Source organism: Rissa tridactyla, chromosome 3, assembly GCF_028500815.1.
Source record: "Rissa tridactyla isolate bRisTri1 chromosome 3, bRisTri1.patW.cur.20221130, whole genome shotgun sequence".
In the NCBI taxonomy this organism is placed as follows: Eukaryota; Metazoa; Chordata; class Aves; order Charadriiformes; family Laridae; genus Rissa; species Rissa tridactyla.
Window position 1 is genome coordinate 60,584,442 of NC_071468.1, and position 23,155 is coordinate 60,607,596.

General features: G+C 42.9%; 2 protein-coding genes across 5 annotated transcripts in view; one reads left to right on the forward strand and one right to left on the reverse strand.

Moving 5' to 3' along the window:
• PLAGL1 (PLAG1 like zinc finger 1) overlaps positions 1-8,948 on the forward strand; it is a 47,645-nt gene extending 38,697 nt beyond the window's left edge. For all 4 annotated transcript variants that reach the window (XM_054196596.1, XM_054196598.1, XM_054196597.1 and 1 more), the window contains 4 exons: positions 123-272; positions 3,832-3,951; positions 5,485-5,981; positions 6,360-8,948. In XM_054196596.1, the coding sequence (XP_054052571.1) occupies positions 123-272; positions 3,832-3,951; positions 5,485-5,981; positions 6,360-7,635 (2,043 nt within the window). In that variant the 3' untranslated portion in view covers positions 7,636-8,948. The remainder of the gene's footprint in view (positions 1-122; positions 273-3,831; positions 3,952-5,484; positions 5,982-6,359) is intronic.
• A 4,806-nt stretch (positions 8,949-13,754) lies between these two features.
• ZC2HC1B (zinc finger C2HC-type containing 1B) lies at positions 13,755-22,129 on the reverse strand. The gene is given in 8 exon segments (XM_054194924.1): positions 13,755-14,399; positions 15,246-15,378; positions 16,085-16,209; positions 18,239-18,377; positions 19,366-19,417; positions 19,419-19,483; positions 21,604-21,758; positions 22,039-22,129. Coding segments are annotated over 8 exon segments (843 nt in total). The 3' UTR covers positions 13,755-14,316.
• Positions 22,130-23,155: the final 1,026 nt, after the last annotated feature.

Below are 23,155 nucleotides of genomic sequence, written 5' to 3' on the forward strand. Positions count from 1 at the left end.
CAAAGGACGAAGACAGGGTAAATAACTGATAGCCATGATTCCAAGTTAAAGAAAACTAATGTGGCTCTACACAGGACTTGGTTTTATCATGTTCTTTCTCCTGTCCTTCCCCTTTGTTTCAGGTATTGAAAGATGGAGGAAAGTACTTTCTGGACACTCCCAATGAAGACTGTGGAAACTGGATGATGTTTGTCCGGCTAGCCCGGAACCAAGAAGAACAGACCCTTGTGGCTTATCAGCATTGTGGAGAAGTCTACTTCACAACCGTTAAGGTAGTTAAACCCACATTGCTTCACCCATCGTCCAAATGGAAATTTATAGGCAAAGGTTCTGAAAGCCTAGCCCTTTTACAGGTGAAAGTGAGATTATATTCTGCCAACTGGATCTTTATTACATACTGACTTTTATATCACTTAATCTGTAGTAAAGCAAGCAGCGTATGGGGTTTTCCAGTAAAAAGCAGTGTGTACTTGCTGTTGTGGGTAGTGGAGAAACTAAGAGAGAAACAGAAATCATTCTGAATTCTCATGAATGATGTTCAGATATGGCAGCGCTTAAACATGAATGTTGTAAAGTTCTTCAGTTTCAGATAGATACATGGCGAGATTATCTAGCATTGTTACATTCAACAGTACTTCATCCTGGAAAGAACACGCACAATCCTTTCCTTTATTACATTTTTGGACACACATATTCTGAGCACGTTACCAGGTGCTCAGGAACAGGGTGCTAAGCATAACCTTTATATACTATTTTTTGCTCTCATTAAATCTGAAGACTTAACTGCAGAACTTACAATACTGCAGTGTTGCCGTGAAATGATCAGTTTATGTTAGAGACTTTGGGCTGTGTCTTCATCTGAGGAGAGAGAACAAAGTACTCTGTATTTATAAATGATACTGGAACGTACAGTCTTGGTTTTTGTGGGTTTGGCCACTTTCTCAGGCAAAGCTTGTTTCAATCAGAACTTACTTTTTTGTACACTTAGGAAACTGAAGTCTGTATGTCGAACATTTTTTCTTTTTTATTCTTAAGTTAATGTTTGTATGTCATCGTAAGCAACGTTAAAAATAAAAAAAGAGAGAATATTAGTCGAAAGAAATTATTGTGGGATTGAAATCCAGCATTTCAGTTTCATTTCCAAGATTGGCACACATTTCTGTGGGGAAGTAGTGTTTACTTTTGTTCCTCTATTTTTGCTTCTCCACCTACACAGTGAGAAAAACATTTACGACAAAGTGATAATGTGAGAATAAGTTAACAGTGATAACATTTTACACCTTCAAAGTCTTCTATAAGAGTATGAAGTATAGTTGCTTTTGGATGAATGTTAAAATAATTTTTTTTAAATAATAAAATTGATGTAAACCAGCATACGCTAATCTGAGACATTGTTTAGGCTGTGTTTGAGATTCTGATGCACTCCATATCATTTGAAATTTCAGTTTCATTTTAAATGCATGCTATACTTGTAGAACTGACAGAATTAATAATACTATATTTGGGAAGCATGAACAAATGCTTTTCTAAGAAGTTGTAGTTATGAACTGGCAATTTACAATTTCCAGTATAATTTAAATACTATTGAACCAGCTCTCTGCTGACTTCAGCAGAACTCTGCTTATTGATATTAATGGAGAGTTGCATCCTGTATACTGACATGAAGAGCATTTTAGGATGAGGAATGTGTCTTGGAACCTTTAATGTGCCGCGTATTATGGGGAATGGTTTCGGGTTTATTTCTTCTAAGTATCTCCCAGTACCATTCCTGATACTGTGGTATCCTGCAAATGTTGTCCTTGTCAGTGAAAGTGATAGCCTTTTGCTACACTTAGGCACACCCTGCTGGTAATGGCATGAGGCTGCCATAGGGCTGATTATGAAGATATTTTCTCAAGATACTTTGAATAAAGTGTGTTAAATTGGGATTAGAAAGATTGGTTCCTTTCCCCACTGTTTTTACACAGAGATGGGATTTTGGTGATGTGAAACTGCAGCTAACAAAAGCATACATGTAAGCGGCACGCTAACAGCATGGTTAATATGCTTGCTGACCTAATGACTGCAGTCCCTAGAAATAGGTGCTTTAAAAAAGTATAGAATTATGGTGAAGTAAAAATCATCCACAGTCGCTGTCTGTCTGATCACGGGAGAGTTTCATGGGGGGTTGCCAGAGCTTTCTCTTATTGTCACAGGTGAGACAGAGTAAATGACAGCTTGTAGAGGGTTTGAATACTGGTGTTTAATCTGAGTTTTGCTGAGATCAGAGCTTCTACCTTACTTGACTATTTCACACACTGATGCACTTTGCTCGCCCTCCAAAGTCACATTGACTAGGTCTCAGCTTCCCTATCCCTTCCCAGATCGCTGCTAGTCCAGGAATGTCAGGCAGAAAGTCATGGATGGTATCATGCTGTGCAGCTGTTCGTGGGTACCAGTCTCAGGTGTCACTGGCCAAGGCTCCAGGACATCGCCAGGCAGTTGTCTCTATGGAGCTTCCCCAGACTTGATTTTCTCCATCTAAATAGACTATATGCAGGAGCACAATGCATGATCGGCCTCCTGTTGGTGGCTCTGCTTCATGTCCTTTATTGAGTGGAGAATTCAGCACATATCATTTCTGTTTAGGCCAGGTGTTACCAAAATGTACAACCAACGCATACTGGTTGTAGTTAGCAAGCAGGCTTGTGCTTGGGAGTTCAAAAGTTAAGTTTTCAACATTATACACACAGTTACCTGTCACCTGTCAGCATTCGCAGTCTAAGTTGTCTTTCACCTACCATGCTCATCCAACACCAATGTTAAAAAAATAATTGCATTTTAAGATGTCACATTTTGTGGAATAAGACTCAGCTGCTGCTCTCCCTCCAGGCTGATTTGTTCTCTTCAGTGGCACACGTTTAGTTTAAATAAAGCTACAAGTACAGTGCAGATTGGCTCTAGCCTTGTAGCAGCAATGTAGGTTTTTATTATAGATGAAGAAAATTGTGTACAGGGCCAGGGAGTCATATAAATCAAGTCCCCAAAGTTAGTTTTCTCCGTTGCCTTTAAATAACTAATGGATCTTTAACCAGTGAGTGTAATCACTCCTCTCTTTTTCTATTTGCTGTATTATTGACTGAAAGTATTTGTCAGAGGAGGTCATAGTCCAGTCCAAAGAAAAAATTTGTGCAGGTGTGACTGGATGGGAGATTGCAGTTTATGGGCTCCCTTAGAACTGTGTGGGAAGGTTTCAGTGAAAGGAGAGCAGGGTACAACAGAGCGCTTACATAGCGAGCCTGACACATTAGAGCCAGTGCATCAAAACATGCAAGTTTGACTTGTAGTCCCCATATTGATCAACTCTGCACCCACGCTCCGCGAGTGCAACGCATCCAGGAGGCACCCAAGCTGTTGTGCATTTGTGATGCATTTTTCCTTTGCCTGTACCCTACAGTTAAGTGTTGTGTTCATCGAGCTTTGAAACATCGAGGAATAGGCATGGGATATTTTTTGGAAAGACTGCTGGATGTCTGGATATTGCAGACAAATAGATCTCACTGAGCAAAGGTCATGAAGGCTGAGGCACCCCCTCCTGCTACCGTCCCGCAAATTCTTTGTGCATATGGATTTCTGCTTTCAGAAACTGTGAAAGTGTCAAACGTTAGTGGATAGAAAGGCTCAAAAAGTGCTTGAATTGTGAAACTATGTTACCACTAATTTAAAGAGATTCAAAGAATGCAACTTGGGTAAGGAGACAAATTGCGCACGCACACCCCTCTGGTCTTCAGTATTATTTGGTATAGGGAAAACTGGCACAAGTAAACATGTGCTATTTTCTTCCATTCACAGCCAATTGAACCTCACACAGAATTGAAAGTATGGTATGCTGCCGATTATGCCAAATTTATGGAAGCTTCTGCAGTCTTCATTAAAGAAGAATCTGACGTCTGTCCTTTGCCTCCAGTAGCAGTAAGTACCCCTAATCTGCATTCAAGACATCACCAGACATAATAAATTACAATTTACATGCTTTCTCTGTTTATGTAACTCTGGTAATCCCAGAGTAGACCATAGAGTAGGAGGCTAACACAAAACCAAGAGCAATTTTAACCAAACAGCTACTCAGAGAAAGGCTGCTCTTCCTCTCCTGTGTTTTTAGTCCAACAGAGCCATTAGATATAGCCAGAAGTAACTGGCACCAGTGAGATGTGTTGAAAAGACTTAAGATTGGCATTAATTTGTAGATTAACAAGCTGTCCAGCCTCAGACTACTTTCACTAGTTCCTCTTTGTTAGGCTCTGATTGGTTGGTCAGATAACGCACTGATTATTTCAGTCTTCCCTGTGCAATAACCCTTTAATACCAATATCATCCCCTCTGTATGATAGCAGGAATCCTTAAACTGATAGGAAAAGTTCCTAAGTGTTGAAAACATGACTATGAAGATTGATACCTATGCTAGAAGGAAAAGTTAAACAGGGAATATGATAGAACTGGGAATTCAGAGGTGCTCCAGGAAGGGAAGTAATCCCATTGTTGCGTTTGCATATGAGGGCTTTAGAGCATACCCCAGCAAGAATGGGTGGGAGGGCCACAGCGTCAGGCATAGATAAGGTAGAGGAGGGCTCTGTCTGTAAATAAAGACAGAGTGGACATAGCCTCACCATGTTCTCCAGAGCAAGCTAGCCCAAGAACAAGGGAAAGTAAGGACAGTTTAAGAGACAGCTAAGGAAATACATGATTGTGTATTAACTGGAAGTACGTTTCATCAGTGATTAGGGGTTTTTTTGTAATTGTTTTTCATTGGAATTTTTAAAATGTAAATATAAAGTGAATAACTAAATCCAGTAGAGCTCTTGTTTCCACAGAAATAGTACTTCCAAATAATGCATCGCTTGCTAAAAACCTTTTGTTTTAATGCCTCTAAGTCAAGATAGGCTTGAGATCCCCAAACCTAAGGTGTTCCTTATCTAGTTTACGAAAGTCTAATGCCAAATGTCAAGCTAAGTGAGGAATTCTCTCCTGGAGGCATTGACTGTTGCCAGCATTCTGGTAAAGCAAGGAAATCCTGTTCGACTAAACTACATTTATATGCAGAAACCCACACAATTTTTATATGGTTGCAGTAGGAGATAAATGATGTCAGTCTAAGGATATTTGCAACAGTTTGCAACTGCTTTTATGATTAAGTCCATAAAAGGAACAAATGTAGAGACTTTGAAATTCAGTAAGCACAGATAAATAAAGGTGAAGGATTCACCTAAACAAAAACATGGAAATCTATTTAGCCAACCATTATTTTTTCCGTCTAGTTTGTAGACTCCCAGAGAGAATCCATTTCCAGACAAGTAGCTGTATGGTAGGTAATACATTGAAGTAAATATCACTAAGGACACTGACAGGTCTTGGGAAAGCCCTGGAGAAGATTTAGGGTCAGTTAGAAGAATATGACCTTTCCTTAGAATGGCTAATAAAAAAGACCTGTTTCTGTTCCCATTGCAGAAAGAGCCCGTAGACCCTTGGATATGTTCCAGCTGTAGAAGCACTTTTGCAACTTTTGCTCTGCTAGAATCTCACCAGTGCATCCACAAAGACCGAGTCCTTACCACCAGGTTCAGACCACCAAATAAATTGGGACCTGTAAAGGCAAAAAGCAAACTCAAAGGGAAACTGAGAGGAGCGACATTAGGCAAAAGCATTGCCCAGTGCTACGGGACCATTTCCTGTTCCTCTGCTGCAAAGCTAAGCTGTACCAGCTCAGGAAGCACTTGCGATGCTCTTGTGAGGTTCATACCTAAATGGAGAAATGGCCGGTCTTCACTGTTGAAGGGAAAAGAAGCGAAGCAGACAGACGGTTACCCTTGCCGACTCTGTGGGAAGATATTTGATTCAATTGACAAGCTCACAGTCCACACTTACGTGCACAAAGGGGAGCGCCCCTACAAGTGTTCCCAGCACGGATGCACAAAAGCCTTCATTTCCAAATATAAACTGCTCAGGTACAGCTCTGAAGGGACTCCTTTTCTGGTGGGTGTGTGGGGAAAAAAACAAGGACATCTTTTTCCTCTTGAGTGTCCTAGTGACAGTTAATCCCCGAGTTCCAGTTTTTCTTATTCCTGTTTTGGTAGAATTGGAGAAAACTAATCTCCCTCGATTGCAGTGGCTACTGAAAAAGATTATGGTGAGCAGTTTAAACTACTGTATGCTTTATGATTAACACCTTCCCCCCCAAAAAGTTAGGCTTTTACTAATAATCTGAGAACTTGTGAAAGTGCCTTCCTTCAAAAGTGCCAGGGTTTTCAAGTCTTGAAGCTGCACTGGGTACTAGAGTAGAGTAAATGTAAATGCAAATAACTTTTTTGTTGTTGTTGTTTTAGGCACTCAGCCACTCATTCTCCACAGAAATCTCACCAGTGTGGCTACTGTGAAAAAACCTTTCACAGGAAAGACCATCTGAAGAATCACCTTCAGACTCATGACCCTAACAAGATGGCCTTCAAGTGTGAAGAGTGTGGAAAGAAGTACAACACCAAGCTAGGCTATAAGAGACACTTGGCTCTTCACGCAGCCACCAGTGGGGACCTTACCTGTAGGGTATGCGCCCAGGAGTTTGGCGGTACTGAAGTTTTGTTGGAACACCTCAAAAGCCATGCAGGGAAACCAACTGGTAATACCAAGGAGAAGAAACATAAGTGTGACCACTGTGAGCGTCACTTCTATACCCGTAAAGATGTGCGGCGTCACATGGTAGTTCACACAGGCTGCAAAGACTTTCTGTGCCAGTTTTGTGCCCAGAGGTTTGGGCGGAAGGACCACTTGACTCGCCATACTAGGAAGACTCATCCACAAGAACTGCTGAAGAGCAGGTTGCAGAATGGTGACTCAGTGGGTCTCCTGGACCAGCTTTTTCCATTCAGACTGAAGGAAGATGCTGGCATACTGTCCCCTTTTCCTGAAAGGGTCTCTGTGCAGAATGGGATTTTGAATAGTTCAGAGTCAGAGGAATACAACTGTTCACATCTTCATTCCCAGCCAAGCTTACAAACTGCTCTTCCCCTTGAATCTCCTCCTCATTTGCAAAGGATGGGCTGTGCAGACAGCCTTCCAGCTGTCCATCCCACACCATGCTCAACAGCCATTCCTGCCAACCTGAACCTTCATCAGCCTAATAAATATGACCTTAGTTCTACCTCATTTGCAGCAGGATCCCTCAAGAGTCTACCAATCAAAGTGGATGTTAAAGGTTACAATGTGCATCTTCTTGAGGACCTGCCATTACCAGAACCTCAATCTCTCCACAAAATCAGTCTGGAAGAAGCTTCCTCAGGGCCTGTAGGGGATACTAACAAGTACCCAGTGCACAAGGAGACAGAGGCAGCAGCTGAAACTCCGAGCCTGCCTTTCATGGATCTCACTCATGTGATGAGTTTCTGGCAGCTCCCACCAGGTGACAACCAGAACACTACTGGGGACATCACAATGGCATTTGGTTCAGAGGAACCATCACACAGGCTGAATGGCTTTGGCCAACAGCAAGGTCTTCAGCTAGCAACTGGTGGGATGGCCATAAACCAGCTGCATCATCTTCCTCGCTCCTTTCCATCCACTACAAATTCTGTAACGTTGCCTCATTTTCATCATGCCTTCAAATAACTATCACCATGTTTGGGGGTTTTTTTCCTTCTTTTTTGAAGACTGTGCTTCTTACTTAAATCTCTTAGGATGGGGTGATTTTGTTTTGGTTTTGTGTTGTTTTTAAGAAAAACTGCCCCAAAAGTTTTCAAAGCACGTTATGAACGTGGTAGTTAAATTCAGGACGTTAATAAACAAGAAGCTCTATTTTTCATACTACTATTAGTTTTTTAGCATATGACAACAGTAGAACTAACATATTTCCCTCAACACCCTCTATATTTTTGTTTCTTACCTTTCACGCGAACAACTGAATAAATACCGGCAATGATAGCAAAGCATCATAACAGGCACAATAAAACTATGGCTGCTGCAGTAGGAGAAATAGGCTTAGGGTGAATGGGAAGAAGGGGGAAATCACAGAAAAATCATTTTAATGAGCCATAAATCACAGCAAATTTATACACATGGCAAATGTAACAAACAATTTATGAACGTCACATAGATTTCTGTTAAGCATTTAATTACTGAACTTTATGAATATTTCATTGAAATCAAAATCATTCCACGAATAAATCTTACCTCCTTGTTCCACTTTTTTAAATGAAGATGATCACTTCAGATATGTGCATCTCCTGCATTTTTTCCTAGGGCTGGAAATAACTCCCACTTCAGCATGATTGTGTGAGAACCGATGTCTTGTATACATGCAGTTTTCAGAATGGGAAATGAATTGTCTCAAAGGTTAGAGCAAAACATTAATTTTCACTTAGAGCTGTATCTGGCAAGGTATCAGCACCCGTCTTTCTCTAGTAAAGCACTTAAGCAGTTGGTTAAATTTAAGCATATGTTATCCCATTGGGTCAACAGCTTGATTGATTTAACATTCAATAAAAACTAATGCTTCCTACCTTAAGGGGCCTTTATTCACCTTTCGTTGATTAAAAAATGGCCTTTATTTAGTCTGGGAAATGATTATTAATCGTAGCCATCTGAAATGTGGATTCCTTTATGGAAAGCCAGCCCTGGCCAGGCAGCTTGCCGAAGGCAGGCTGCGACCATGCAGGACCTCTGGTGGGACAGGTCCACGTACAGAAGGTTTGTGGTGGTGAGCTCCTGCTTGGCTGTGTTCAAAACCAGGTTATGAACCTGCCTCACAAGTGTCACCTGAAATTAGTGGGTGTAATTGAGGCAATTTCAGTCCTGGGGGTTTTGCTCAGTAGCGTTGGCACAGCTGCAGTTGGACTTCCAGCCTTTTGTTTCCTCCAGACCAGAACCACCGGGACGTTGGTTTGTTTCCTGGGGTAAATTGTCCATGTACGTTTCTAGTTGATGGTGCGAGTTGATGGTGCGTCTAGTTGATGGTGTGAGTCATATCACCTGATACATCGCAAAAATCACAACTCCCAGTAGATGACATTATTAAAAAAACAACCAGCCACATTCTTCACAATTTACTTTCTTGCCTAATCCATGCTTATAAAAAAAATAAAATCCTGGTTTGAGTGGATGATGCAATTACTAAGGGATGCAGTTGCAGCTAAAACAGACACAGACTTTCTGAGTCTGAGTAAATTCTCAAACCCTGACTGAGCATGTTCTCTACTCCCCTATTAATCACAGAAATATTTCCAGATAGCTTCAAATAAAATATATTTTTTAAATTTTTGCTGTTTTGCTGTTAATGATCTACAACGACATTGCACAACTACAAAGATCTGAACGTTCTTACAAGTTTATCAGTACTTGGTTTAAGGAAAGGTTGTATTATTGCAGTTCATGCAGGAATATCTTCTTCAGAGACACTGTTGAGTAGTATTCTTTTGTTACGCACATTTCTGGCATAAGGCATCAGAAGGAATTTTAATATTCTTTTAATGACAACCGCAATAGGAAGAGCAGGTGCTGCACAGTCATGCCCAGTTAGAAGTTATTTAAATTATGAGTTCCAGAATAGGGAAGAGGTTGCAGACAATGTTACATGTACGTTCTACAGCTAGGCTCGTATTTTCATTCAGACTTGGAAAGGGGTGTGTGTATTCACTTACTGCATTGTTTTCTTTGTTCATGCAAATTGTATTCACTTGGCTTCATCCAAGTTTATGTACTTGTAAAAAAGAAAAAAAACAACACAAATTTTGTAGCAGTGCCTGATCATATACTGTTAATAGACATTTTTGTCATTTTGGTTTGTGCTTCTATAAGAGGTGTAACTAATTACTGAAATACTTGTCTTTGAATTAAAACCTGATGTTAAGAAGAAAATGTTATGCAAATGCTGAACTAGACGGGCACCCAACCTTCTTTGAGCTGCTCGAGTGCAGGGGGGTGGCTGAGCTCTGAGCTGCCCGGAGGGTGCTGCTGCTGCCTGGCCTCAGCCTCTTCTGAAACCTGGAAAGATGCATTGGCAAGAGATGCTTATCGTACGTAACTACGAGTTAAAGTCCGAGTCTCATTCAAGTAAAAAAGAAAAAGAACCACTTCTGATATTAAAACACTTAAAAAGCACGCTATGATGATGTCTACAAGTAAAACACGCATTAAATGCGTAATGCTGCAGCTTTTACCCCTCAGCCCCTTCAGATTTCTTTTTCCAGATATCTTGACATCATAAATGTAGAGGAAGCTGGTGGTGTCCCATCACAAAGGCAGACAAATTATTTCAAAAGGTCACGTTTGCAGAAGAATGGTTTTGTTTTAAAATTCTCACGACTCAGGAGATGCCCCTGAGTCATCTAATACTTAGTGTAGGGCTGGAATTTCTTCTAGCTGTTGTTAGGGAAGTTTTTTGTGAGCATTTTTGAGAGGCCATCAGTAGCTCTCAAGGCTCGTGAATACTTTGTTTCTGGGCAAGCAAATTCTTCAGGCTCGGTAGTCCTGCTTGGTGTGGGCCTGAATATCTCATTTCTGAAAGAAGAATAGTTTGGTTTTGGTGGAGTTCGGGTGGAAAGCAAGAACCCCATGGAGAGGTGTGGAGAGATGGCAGGAGGTCTCTCCACACCTCTCCTTTAGCCAGCTCTCCCTGGGCTTACCTGTGGTGTCTGAGAGGATGGGGCTGGCAGGCGTGGCTTCAGGCAGTGGCAGTGGAGGAGGTAGCAAGGACATCTCTGGTGGCACTGTCTTTCGCCGATGCAGGGCTGTGACAGCACTGGTGTGGGGAGAGGTGGCCCCACACACGCTGTGAGCATGGTGGAAGCAGGCGGCAGCTCCACCAGTGGCCAGCGCTTCCTCCTCTCTGGAACAGCCCATTCTCCAAATGGGAGAGGAGGATGCAAGGGCAGAGAGGTGGCGTGGGGAAGGTAGGATAGACCATGGCATAGCACCTAAGGGACAGAAAAAAACAAACCTGGCCCCCTGGGAGATGTGAGGATATTTTACCTCATGTCATTGTAGCAATAAAAAAAACACTCTTTCCTCGGAACTCTGCTTGGAAAGCTGTAGAAGCAGAGTGATACATGCCAACTAAACAGCAGAATTACTAAAATCAAATGATACCATAACATACAGAGAAACTTAGTACATATTTCCTCTCATACAAAAAAAAAGAAAGTGCTCATTTTATAAAGAAAAGGAAGCCATGTAAACCTGAAATAAGGAGCTAAAATTACACTACGTGGAACAAAAGGCTGCGTCCTCTATGTAAGAAAAAAACAAAAACCAACAACAATTTCTAGTGCTGAGTTCCCATCCCCTACCAGAAACCATGTTCATTTCTTCAGTTTTATTCACCAACGCTTCCTGTTGGGACTCTTTTCTTAACAAATGGCTTACTGTTAATTCCCAAGAGTTTTTCACAGCCAGTCTGAAATAGGATGGTAAGTTCCATATATTACTGATTGATTCTTTTTCTGCTAGCATAATTTTAAAGTGCTCCTCTCCAATACATGGTTCCTGTCCCTATAGTTACATTTTCTGTAAGACACTGGGAAATGGTCTGTGGAATCGATACCAAACAGCTCTACACACACAAATAATGGGGGAGGACCCCCCCAAACATGGTAAAGCTTGCTTTAACTTTTGAGGGTTCATTTATTCAGGTGTAAAATAAAACAGCTGTGATAACATTGCACAAGACAGTCTGGTATGGGGTTGTTCCCCCACCCTTTATTCCTGGATTGAAAAAAAAAGGCCAAGAAGCACTGCGTTAATGTATTTGGGCTAACTTCATGCCTGTTGTTTCTAAGTTTATCATCTGTAGGAGTTACACTTGCTTCAGTGTCATCCTTTCTGTATCTAATCACTATTAGCCAGAGCCTAAGTAGAGTTTAATTAGACTCTGTAAAGACTGGTATTTATTATTGCTGCGTCCAACTATTTTTCGTCATCATTTACTTTATGAACATTTAATAGGCAAGAAAATTCCTTATGGATTTTAATTGAAAGTCTTATTGGGAACTGTTGGGCTTAAAAAAAGCCAAACAACCCAACATACTGCAACGCTGAAAGTTTATCCAGGGTGATCCAAGGCTGGTAATAGATCGGGTGGCCGAAAAATAAGGCGGCATATGCCTCTGCGACATTTCCATCTTATCAATCAATTTCTAAAAGCAATTGAAGTTTTTAATGCAAGAAGGAGATTTGGTTTCAGTTAGTCTAAACTTGAAGTGCATACACAGCCATTTATCACTTACCAATCACTAACGTTTATCATTTATTGTTTACTAGAAGATTCTATTAAATATATACATTAAATTCCAAAATGTTAATTTGTCTTGTTCAATATATCAAAGCAAAGCATTAGCGGGGGAAAAAAATCACGATATCGGGTCTTCGTACATTTTCTTGAAACCATTGAACGAACCACATCCATCTACTTGTAGGCGATCAGATAATGACATTTTAGCAACCGATATACAAATAATCTCACAGCTTTAAAAAGGACAGCATTATAAGCTTTGTAGCCAAGGTGGGGGGAAAGAAAAAGGAAAAAAAAGTGAAATTCAGTTTGTTTATTTTATTGAATGTTAGCTGTAGCACTCGGAGTGGAAGAGGTGCTGGAAAATTGTGTTGCTTAAGGTCTTCCATAATGCTTCACAAGAAAACCTTAACACATCCGTGCCAACCAGCCACTCTATCTTCTGTTGCGCGTTTGTGGTCTGAAAGCAGCAACAAGCCATATACTTGTTATTTGCGTAGAAACAGCTTTTATAATTTACTCCATTTTACATAAGAAGATTAAACCTAATCCCTGGGAAGGTGATGGAGCGGCTCATCCTGGAAACCATTTCCAGACGCTTGAAGGATGAGAACATTTATTTGCAGCACTCAAAGCTAGTTATTCGTGTCTGCTTTCTCAGCTAAAAAGCAATCATCTCCTGTAGCACCGAAACTGATCTCTCACTAGCCCAAAGTGCTCCAGATGGAAAGCACCTGGAAAACCTCAAATTTTACAGAAAACACAGCAGTTGCCAACAGTCCGACACCTACAAGCTCACCCAGGCCAGTGGCTTCCACAGTTCCCTGAAACGTGCAGGACACTCTCCTGTATTTTGGACGCTAGCGTGGATGTCTGACTTGGGGACTGCTGGAGGCACAAGCTGTCCCAAGCCACTGCAAACTGGCTGCAACTACAACCCCAGCAGTACCTGGACTCACCAGTATCCCTAGGGAAAGAGGTGTCTCCTCCCCAACTCTGCCAAGCCCCAAGTTTCAGAACTCAGTGATTAAACCTTGGGAATGATCATGGTATCAATAAATCCCTGTTGGTGGTCTGCAAGACCCTGCGTGACAACCGTAAGAGTTACTACACTGTTGACATAGTCACAAGTAACCAGGGATTGGAGGACACCAGATGAGATCACTGGGTACCATCAAGAGTTTTTTCCTGTAGCTGGCAAAATCAAGGAGGTAGAGTTGATGATGGCACCATGGACTGAATGCCACCTCGCCCATTGCAGACTTGCCCACAGTTGAAGGTGGTTAGCCACATACCAGTAGCAATCAAGGGCAGCAGAACTCCACATAGAAGGATCTTGCAAAGACTTCGAATGTTGCAGTGAGTGTCTGCAACAGATTGTTTTGTGCATGTTACTGGTCATGCCACACTCCAACCTCTCTTACAAGCTCATCTCCAGGCTCAAAATATCTTGCCAGCTACAGGGAATCCATCTTGGCCACATTTCCTGCCAGGATCTCATTTTCTGCAGTGGTATGCATCTGACAGTGGTGCAAGATGCTGATCATGTGAGCCATCTCCTTGTACAGCAGCACTACAACCACCTTAAGCAGGGGCCGGAAGGCCTTGCTGCTCTGACATGACTCTGCGTAGCCAGAGAAGGGAACAACTGACTGCACGATCTGAAGAGCAGAAGCACCAAACATCGTGGTCTGTGAAAGTAAATATTGAGGAGAAGGAAGAACCTCCACACCGCCATCCTGACAGTGATTATGGAAATGGATGCTGGCATCTTCCTCACTCAGAAAATGGAAGCACATCATGAGAGCACAAGACCTGCTAGAGAGCAGCAAATCCTCTCAAGACACCTGTTAACGGCAGAACGCAGTCACTGCCTACTCGAGACGGAGCTGCTCCAAATCAAAGAACATTTAACACCAAAATGAATCTTCTCAGCAGCCTGTACTGGGGACACGAGGAGCTCTGCAAAAATTTGCAGTGCACTGCAACTGGATATTGTATATACACAAAAGCAAATGGGGTTCTTTTATGTTATTCTGTTGATATTAAAAAAAAAAATAAAATTCTTACCCAAACTCTCTGGAAGATTTTTTTCCAGGTGATACACCCGAAGTTTTTCTGGTTTTCTGCACTATTCCTGGAGAGTTCTCTGCAGATTATTATTTTTAAAAAATTATTGACCATAAAAAATTATAACCTACATAGATTCAACATAAACCCCAGAAATGTAGGGATCGAGAGCAGTATGTATTATCATTCACAGGTTATACTACAAATAAGCATTAAAATAACTTTATAAAACATCTTCTAAATATAGACTGAGTACGGGTCGTGATTACCAGTAGCGATGGGTGCTAGCAAACATATCATATGGTATGCTGCCTAGCGGGAACTGTTTTAGGCATGTGGTGCTGTTAATTTGAAGGCTGAACCAACAGGGGGAAAGTCATATGGAATGAACAACACACAAAGCTTGATGCGTCATCTAAACGGATTTAAGAAAAGATAAAGAAGATGGAATAAATCTTAACATCAAAGATGAAAGGTTATGGAGTCTTTTATGGGACACAAGGAACCTCACACCCAGACTGCATATTTTAGGGCTATATAGACACTTCTGTTTGAGGACCTCTATTTGAAAGGACTAAGAAGCCCCTCCTGAGAACCCACATGAAAACCCCTGTGTATACACTCGGCACAACGGATCAGGATGATGACTTGGAAAGCCATTCAATACCAACAACATCCGCTTGGAAATTTTTGACCCTTCTCATTTCTAACTAGTGTTGTACGGAAATGAGTTTAGGATTTCATGTCAAGGCCCAGATTTGCAAAAAAAGAAAAAAAAAAAAGTAAAAAAATATCAAACTTTATTATTCTATCAGAAAACTGGATTCCAAAGCCAAGGATCTGCTTTAAAAATGCCACCCCCCACCTCAAATACATCAGAGTTTGTTATAAGAAAAACATAAGTATGGCGAAGTGAACTCCTTACCTGGCCCAGGTTTGACTGTATTGGCACCTTCTTGTACTCGCTTCGGAAGGGATGACACAGCAGTTGTTAAGGTTGGGGGTTTTCTCTGAGTCACTGGTTGCTTGCCATAGTAAAAGAAGATGCGCAATCCACACTCAAATCTAGCAAGTTATGGAACCTGGTGACAACTCTCCAAATCACTGTTGAAGCAGTGCTAGGAAGGAACAAGAAAAAGGTGCACCCCCACCACCACCTGGAAGCCATTTTTCCTGCCCAAAATAGGTAAGAGAGTAATAAGATTTTCAAGTATCTTCCAAAAGAAATACAAAAATCAGTACTCTCCTAAGGGAACTGTTTACATTTATTTTTTTTTTCTGTAATAAAATAGGAGCTCACTTCAAGACACTGCCAACTACCTCCACTTTTCTGATTCCCTAAAGGGGCTTAGACCTTTGGCCTTGTGTCTAGAGCCCAGGGAGTAAATCAGCTATACATTTGCAGGGAAGAGCAAACCTGCAGACAGCCGGGAGCCCTAATGAACAGGAAGAGCTTTCTCTACATATTGCAAAAGCTGCCAGGTTTCTGCTTCCCTGCAGCTGTTACCCTGGAAGCGCAGAAGAGTCTGAAGGAATTGTTGTCCAACTTTTTCGTACAATCATATTCTGTCCCTTTTTATATCAGACAAAGGGCTCCAGTTTTGGGGACCTCCCTAGCTGATGTTCAGCATGTACCTTCTCTTAACAATTCACCAACTTCTCTGGAGTCTTAAGTTTTATATTAATATAGGTCTTTACTCACCATAAACTACAGTTTGGCAAATCTGCCTCTGCAACAAGACAAGCGTGACTGTGTTTGCTTACCAAAGCCTGTCTGGCGGTCTTTGCAGCAAAGGCACGGTGGGCAGCTTGTTCCTCACAAAACTTCATGTGCCTCTGTGCTGCAGCCTCATTAAATCTTAGTGAGCAGTGTGGACACTGAATATAGTCTGATCATGAGAAAGGAACAACTTGTGTCACAGTTTATACACTATGGGAGAAGAATTGCCCTGCTTTACTGGGGCGTTCAAGATGTAGTTCAAAACCTGGCTCCATCAGCAGGTGACCACAGTGAGTTCCCATAAGCTCCTGAAGTACAAACTTTGGAGAACTACAAAAACCTCCTCTAGAAAAAGCACTCGGGATCCCAAAATACATGCTTACGGTATTACCCAAACAAACAGTAATTGCTTTCAGAAATAAATCCCTGGGGATTAATAAAAGCAGATTTTATTATCTTTGTCTTATTCCCACCCCCAACCTCACAATTAACAAATCTGCAGAAAAAGCGATATTTAGAAATTCCTTGAGTAGTCTAAGCCAATGATTTTAAGACTACTTTTGCAGATTGGTCATTAAGATTGTTAGCTGTTTTTGCAAAATCTGTTTCCTTAAGAAGTTGTGCCCCAGCAGGTGAGGCGCATCCAAGAGCCAGGTTTCTGGGTGCGGAGCAGCGCTGTGAAGAACACACCGCAGTGCTTCCTAGAGTCCTTTTTCACAGGGTTATAGTCCTGATTCTGCTAAAAGCTGCCCAGCTACATTTATCACTGGTGCAGTCCTACTCTTTTCAATGAATGGTTGGCGCTTGGGGTCAACACAGTCCCATTCAGCCCTTGCGTTGCCCTTGCTGTCCTCAGACCCCTGCTCCCTGCCCAGTGCCTTTTACAAAAGCAGATCAAGTGTCCTTATCATAGTATTACAGCTATAGCATCTTTACAAATCATTTCTCCCCGTAACAGCCCAGAAAAGGTGGCCCAAGCAGCCACCTAAGGCCAGCCCCAGACCGTCAGTGTGAGCAAAATGGTTCTGAAGACAGGAGCGGAGAACGAGAGAGGACAGATGCCCGGCTTTGGGGGGCTGGCAGGGCGACCTGGCACTTCAGGGGAAAATAGGGAGCTTTGGGCTCTATTTGGAGGAGGAAGAGAGGGAAGGGGAATCTCTCTCTCCCTCCTCCCCACAATCCATGTGCTTTCTCTCCAGGCCTGTAGTACAGGATATACATCCCCACTAGGCCCCTCCGCAATTTGTCTTTCCTAAAAAGCAGTTCTCCGTTTCCTTTCCCCACAACTACCGCTGCTCTTGCACAACTTGGTTTCCTCCAAGAGGGAGAAGGAAAGGGAGGGGTCTGCTCTGGGAGTCAGACAAGAAATAACAGAGTCATTAAAGAATTCAGCAGTGGAAATTCAGAGAGGAGCTTGACCCCAATCAAGGAAGGAAGATGTGTCCCGCTGCTTATACCACACTGCTGTCATCTAGAGGAGGAGAAAGGCTGGAATCATGGCAGCTGGTTTTGCTATCAGTCATGAATTCCTGCTTTGGAAGTGAGCCCAGAGAGCCCCCCTTTCCCCCTCCCTCCGCCTCCCTCACGCAGGCGAGACTGCACTGAGATGTTCCATAAATTGCTCCCACGTTTCATAAATCACATATCGTGAGAAATACTGGCTCTACGTGCGTTTTTTTGGATCCGTAACTTCCAACACAGTGAGCTCTCTGCAGAGACCACACCTGGTATTAGTAGTAAACCAGACCAGCCTTGTTCTAACTGGCTTCCCCTAACTACACAGGAGAAGGGGACAGTGGAAAGCCACCACATGGGAGTGGGGAACCCTCTATGCACTACAGTTGCTCTGAATGGTGAGGGGATGTATTTCACCCTCCGTTACGCACTGGTACAGCCTGTGCTACAACACAGGCATCCTGACCCTCCTCCCAAAGCGCTGTCTATATCAGACCCCAAACTTCCTGCCTTTAAAAAGGTACAGTTAGTTTTCTGTTCCTTCCCACCACCTCTACATTGCAGTCCTACTCACTTTAAGCCAAGAAATACAGCTGAAAATTAGAGAGTATGGAGGTAATTAATGTTCACGTTGTGTTGTGCTGGGGGGGTGCAAAACTGAAGCCCAGCTGTGGGCGATAAGAGGTCGCTGCTTTACCAATGACCAGTACGAGAACATTAAGAAGATAAAGTAGACCACAAACCTGGATTGATGCTTGGTGGGGGAGGAGGCGGAAGAGGGTGGCCCTCCTTCAGAGCTTTTGTGACCTGCTTGGCTGATTGAACAGTATTGATAAAATCCTCATGGTGCTGCCTCCAGTTAGATTTCTTCTCTGGCTGTTTCTGTAATGGAAAAAAAGGAAGACACAAACTATATTTCCCCCTTGCAATGGACAGAGAAAAATCTTAGACTGAGGGTTCTTCCTTTCTGAGGGAAAGGAAAAACATTACAAACAAAAGCAGCGTGCTTTCTTTGAAAGGCATAGGAAAGCTGGTTTAGCCCTTTGCTGTCTATTGACAGCACCAGAAGATGGATAAAAGAAAAATGCTCTCCAACAATACACCCTGGTCATGGCAGACCAAAGGGTGCTTAAGAGGGAATAGAAAAGACACTGTGACCAACGCCTTCCCTTCTCCTACACTTGTCAGATTCTTCTTCTTGCTTTGAACCTTTGTGTGCTTCTGTTTCTCTCTACAACTGATTTTAAAGGACATTTTACAATGGCAGTCTGCATGGGTACCAAATCAGTAGTGATTTGGCAGCTCTGGGTAAAATTATACACACACAGGTCCATGCATATTCCCCTCCTCCCCAACAGTGCATGAAAAAAACTTGTTCCAGTAAGAGCGTAAGCCTCTTCCCCTCAAGCTCTGTAAATACGTTCAGTTTAAATGCACTTTTAAACCCTTGGGTTCAATAGCAGTGAATCTCCGTAGCTCCATAGACTGGGGGCTATTGACAGCTCCCAGGTTCGACCTGGGGCACTGATGCACCAGCCATCTTGGATCACGCTCTTTTAGATTTAAGCGAAGAGGAAGCTGACAGAGACTCGCGTCGTCTTTAAAATACATACACGAACATTTCCTAGAAGAGCAGAGACGCTCGTGTGCCCAGAGCAGTCATGACACCTACTGGTTTGGGTTCTTAACGGAGAAGTATTCTCAAACGCTAGCAGCACAGGGAGGGGGAGGAAAGAACTTGGCACTCAGTCAAGCACATATGTGAGACTCATCCACAACATCCAGGCTTTGTCCCCGAAGGAAACAGCAGCATTACTGAATGAAAGACTTCATATGGAGGTAACACCCACGCTTCAATTTTAACTATTGCCTTTTGCGGGGGCTGCTGCTTCACAGTGGTGATTTCTGTTCCCCGCAGTCTGTTTCAAAGAGCTGAAGGGCTTGCGCTTCTTGTAGAAGACCTTCTTGCATATTGGATCGTGTCTCAGCTGGTATGCAAAGAAACACAGTCATTTATGGGTTGAAGTCATGCTTTGTTAATGATGCTTTCTTATCCAGGCTTTAAAATTACTTCTATTCAGGAGCGGGGAGCTGAAGCAGTATTTATTTCAGGGTCAGTTCAACTCCTGAAGGAATTCAACAGAACTTTAAAAAGCTGTCCAAGTACAGCTGCAGTTCGACACAAATAAGACATAGAAGCCATTTCCAGTTTGTTCTGCTCAGGGACATGCTGGAAGCCCGCACAAATAACGACTTGCAGAGAAGAACAGACTGTGTCTGTGAACAGGAACAATCCCGCTGGACTTCTCCTTCCCTACCCCTGCCCTGGGTTTTCTTTCTTTCTTGGTTAAGGGGGAGAACAGACTGATCCTGTTCCAGGGGCCGATTTTTACAATATTAGCTCTTTGAGTTTAGGTAAGTATTGCGGACGGGGGCTCCCCTGACAAACAGCAGCACCACTGGAACAGTGGCAGCCCCGGGCTGAAAGGGAGCAGCTGCTTTACCAGCACACCCAGCCCCACAACTCACAAGGAAAAACAGGGATTCCACCCGCAGCTGAAAGCACAGGGAAATTTTAGGCGGGTAGATATCCAGTGCCGAATTTGTGGAAGAGCCACGCCTCACAACAAAGGGGCTTTAAGGCTCAGAAGCGCCTCAGATTTCAGCATTGACCTCAGGGTGGCCAGCCCCCTTTGCAAGGAACACTGTGAAAGCCAGGGCCGAGCTCCCTCCTCTCTCTTGTGCTGTGGATCACACCTATTTGAGCCCACCTGCGGCTGGTAAATTAAAGAGCCCATTCCTATCTTCCTTTGCTCACTTCCCTCTTCCTGTTCTCAGTTATTCTTCTTGATCCTCTCATTGGTTTCTCTATGCCACCCACTCTCTTGCCTCTACGCCATCCACTCTGAGTTAAGCAGCAGCCTGAGCAAGGCATTTTGGTTACAGCTCGGCTGGGCCAAGAAGCAGCTCCTACCACAGCACACATTTCTACATCCTCATTCCCCTTTGAACTTTTCTACTTATGTGCTTCAGGTCCTTATCTTCTCTTTCTAGACATTTTTGACAGGAAACTCGAGAGGAGGAGTCCTCTGCAGGACCGAGAAGGCGGCAGGTAGCTGTCTTGCTCACCAAAGAGCACACCAGTCCTGCATCATCGGGGCACAGAGAGGCACTACAGGACTTGTATCTCACGCTAGTCATAGCGACAAGAAACTTCCCGCCTCCCCGCAAACACAGATAGCCATCTTTTCAAACGATTTTGCTGGATTAAACCATCACGTTCTTCATGTATCGGGTCTGAGATACCAAACGTGGGACTACTAACATGGGGTAGTTCCACTTTCATCTCGGTGCTCGTAGTTACTCAGCTTCCAGTGCATTTTTCTTATTTTTTTCTTTTTTTTTTTTTTCCCCCGAATCAGTTTTTAGTTCCGTTGCAGCGCTGATCTGATCTACCACAGCGCCGCAGGATCAGTAATGCAAAGGGCCGGGGGGGGTGTGTGTGTGTGTGCAGAGCCCCCCCCCCCCTGCAGAAAAGCCCCCGCGGTTGGGTTGTGCCGGGCAAACTGTGCAGCCACCCATTTAGTTGGTAATCCAGGGATCAGGGAGGTCAGGGGGAATCTTTTCATTCACTTCAGCAGGCTTTGGAACAGAGCCTGGTGCCTGCATTGTGCTGTCAAAGGGACTACTTATCAGATGGTTTATTAGTCTATTTTTCCCAGGAAGCCTGAAATAACACATTCTGCCTAGAAACCTGGAACACAAAGGAAGCTTCAGGTTAGTAATTTACGTCTCACCAAGAGATAATATGTTATTTTAAATGCAATATACAGTAAACATCTGTTTTTGGACAAGCAGGTAAATTAAGATAGTGCAAGACTGCAGATTAAGTCACAATATTTCTGTGGGCATTCGTTAATTCTCTCATCAAATTCAGTAATGAAAACAGCCACTGGATCATTTGCTCGTTTAAACATGTGTTCAACCCATTTCTCTACTAGCAGCCACCTCCTCCTTCCCCAGCGCTCACCACCCCTTCCAGCTAAACGCATAGATATTCCCATTTAAAAAAAAAAAAAAAAAGTAAAAAAAAAAAGTTTTGCTTTACCAGAACATCTGGCGCAAAATGTCTTCCACAGGTTGTACAAGGAGCCAGATCTTGCCTTTGGGCAGCTGTGTAAAATTCAAACCATGCAAGAGTCTCGGTTACACAGTACAGGACAGGGTGACGACAGCAGCGTCGGCGCTGGGACTCAGCCCTGGCTGAAACACTATTTCATTGTCAGAAAGGGACGGCTACAGCCGCGTGCCTGGGCTCCCCTTTGCACAACTGCCTTCTTTTATCTCGTTCCTACGACGCACAAGCGCTCCTTTACTACGGTGGAGCGCTTTTTTGTTTTCCACATGACTGCTCAGGTATGTCCTTTCACAACAGCATCACGGTTGGGTGAGGAGATGATGGAAGCGTACTGAGGTGTTTCGCCGCCTAAATGCTGGGAGCTGGGCTGGAAAGCAAGAGCAGGCAATCCCCACCCAGATTTACTCCATTTCCTTTGGAAGTCATCAGGAGTTTGCGATGCCCAGTAACGGCTCAGGGTGGCAGGTGGCACTCTCAAGTGTGACACAATCTTCATTCTTAAGATAGAACATTTCCATGACATGCTTAAGCAGCATTCCAAGATGATCTTACTTTGTGGATGTCGTAAATCAGTAAATTTTTTTAAAAAAAAATAGGTTTTTAAGTTACATGGAAAGTAGTTTTAAGCCTTTCTGACTCCAATGGCAGTCACATACACTCATTTCAGAGCAGCAACATTACTTGTATTAACAAAAACAGCTTTTAGGAAAACTTGAACAACAACAAAGAGCCTTTTTCATGAGACTTGTAACCTACAGAGGGAAAGACTTCTCATTTAAGCGTTCCTTACCTGCGCTTGCTGAAACAAAAGAAATCCTTGTCTGGCTGAGCAGCAGCAGCTGTGCGACTGCTTTCGTTTCTACCTTTTCCTTCAGATTATACCATACTCCAAGGCACAGAGTTAAGGTTACTACAGCGCTCCATTCATTACAAGTGCAGAGGAACAAAGCCTATCTAAAACCTTTTTGACTCTTATTCTATTGCCTCTGTTTAAATGTCTTTCCACTTTTGCTCCCACGCCACACCTTTCTGTGTGTCTGTGCTTAGTCTGGACTATACTCTTCATTTCACGTCTCTTCCTCTGCCTTCCCCCTCTCTTTCACTCTGTTCTCATCCCCTCAAGGTTTTGACTGGTACAGGGTTTTTTTGTTTTGTTTTTTTAAAAAAAGAAATGTAGGTACAAGCACAATACCACTGAATCAGTAATGAGAAATCTGGAAAAAAGGACAATGTGCCACAGAAGATTAGTTACTTTAGACATGTACAACAGCAGATGAGTTAAGTGCTAGTAAAGAACACGTGCATTGGCTTTAGTAAAAGATTTTCCTTTCCACTAAACCACAAAATCACATTCCATCCAAACCACTGAACAGCTTCTGTTACTGACTTGTCCCGTTTAACTCCTTTCCTGGTATCTGACTCATCTCAATGGAATGGTTTCTCAAATTCCCACTTCTGTATTGTTGTCAGGAGTGAAGAGTACTCCGTCATTAGTCTTCATGACTCAAAAGCTCACAATTCA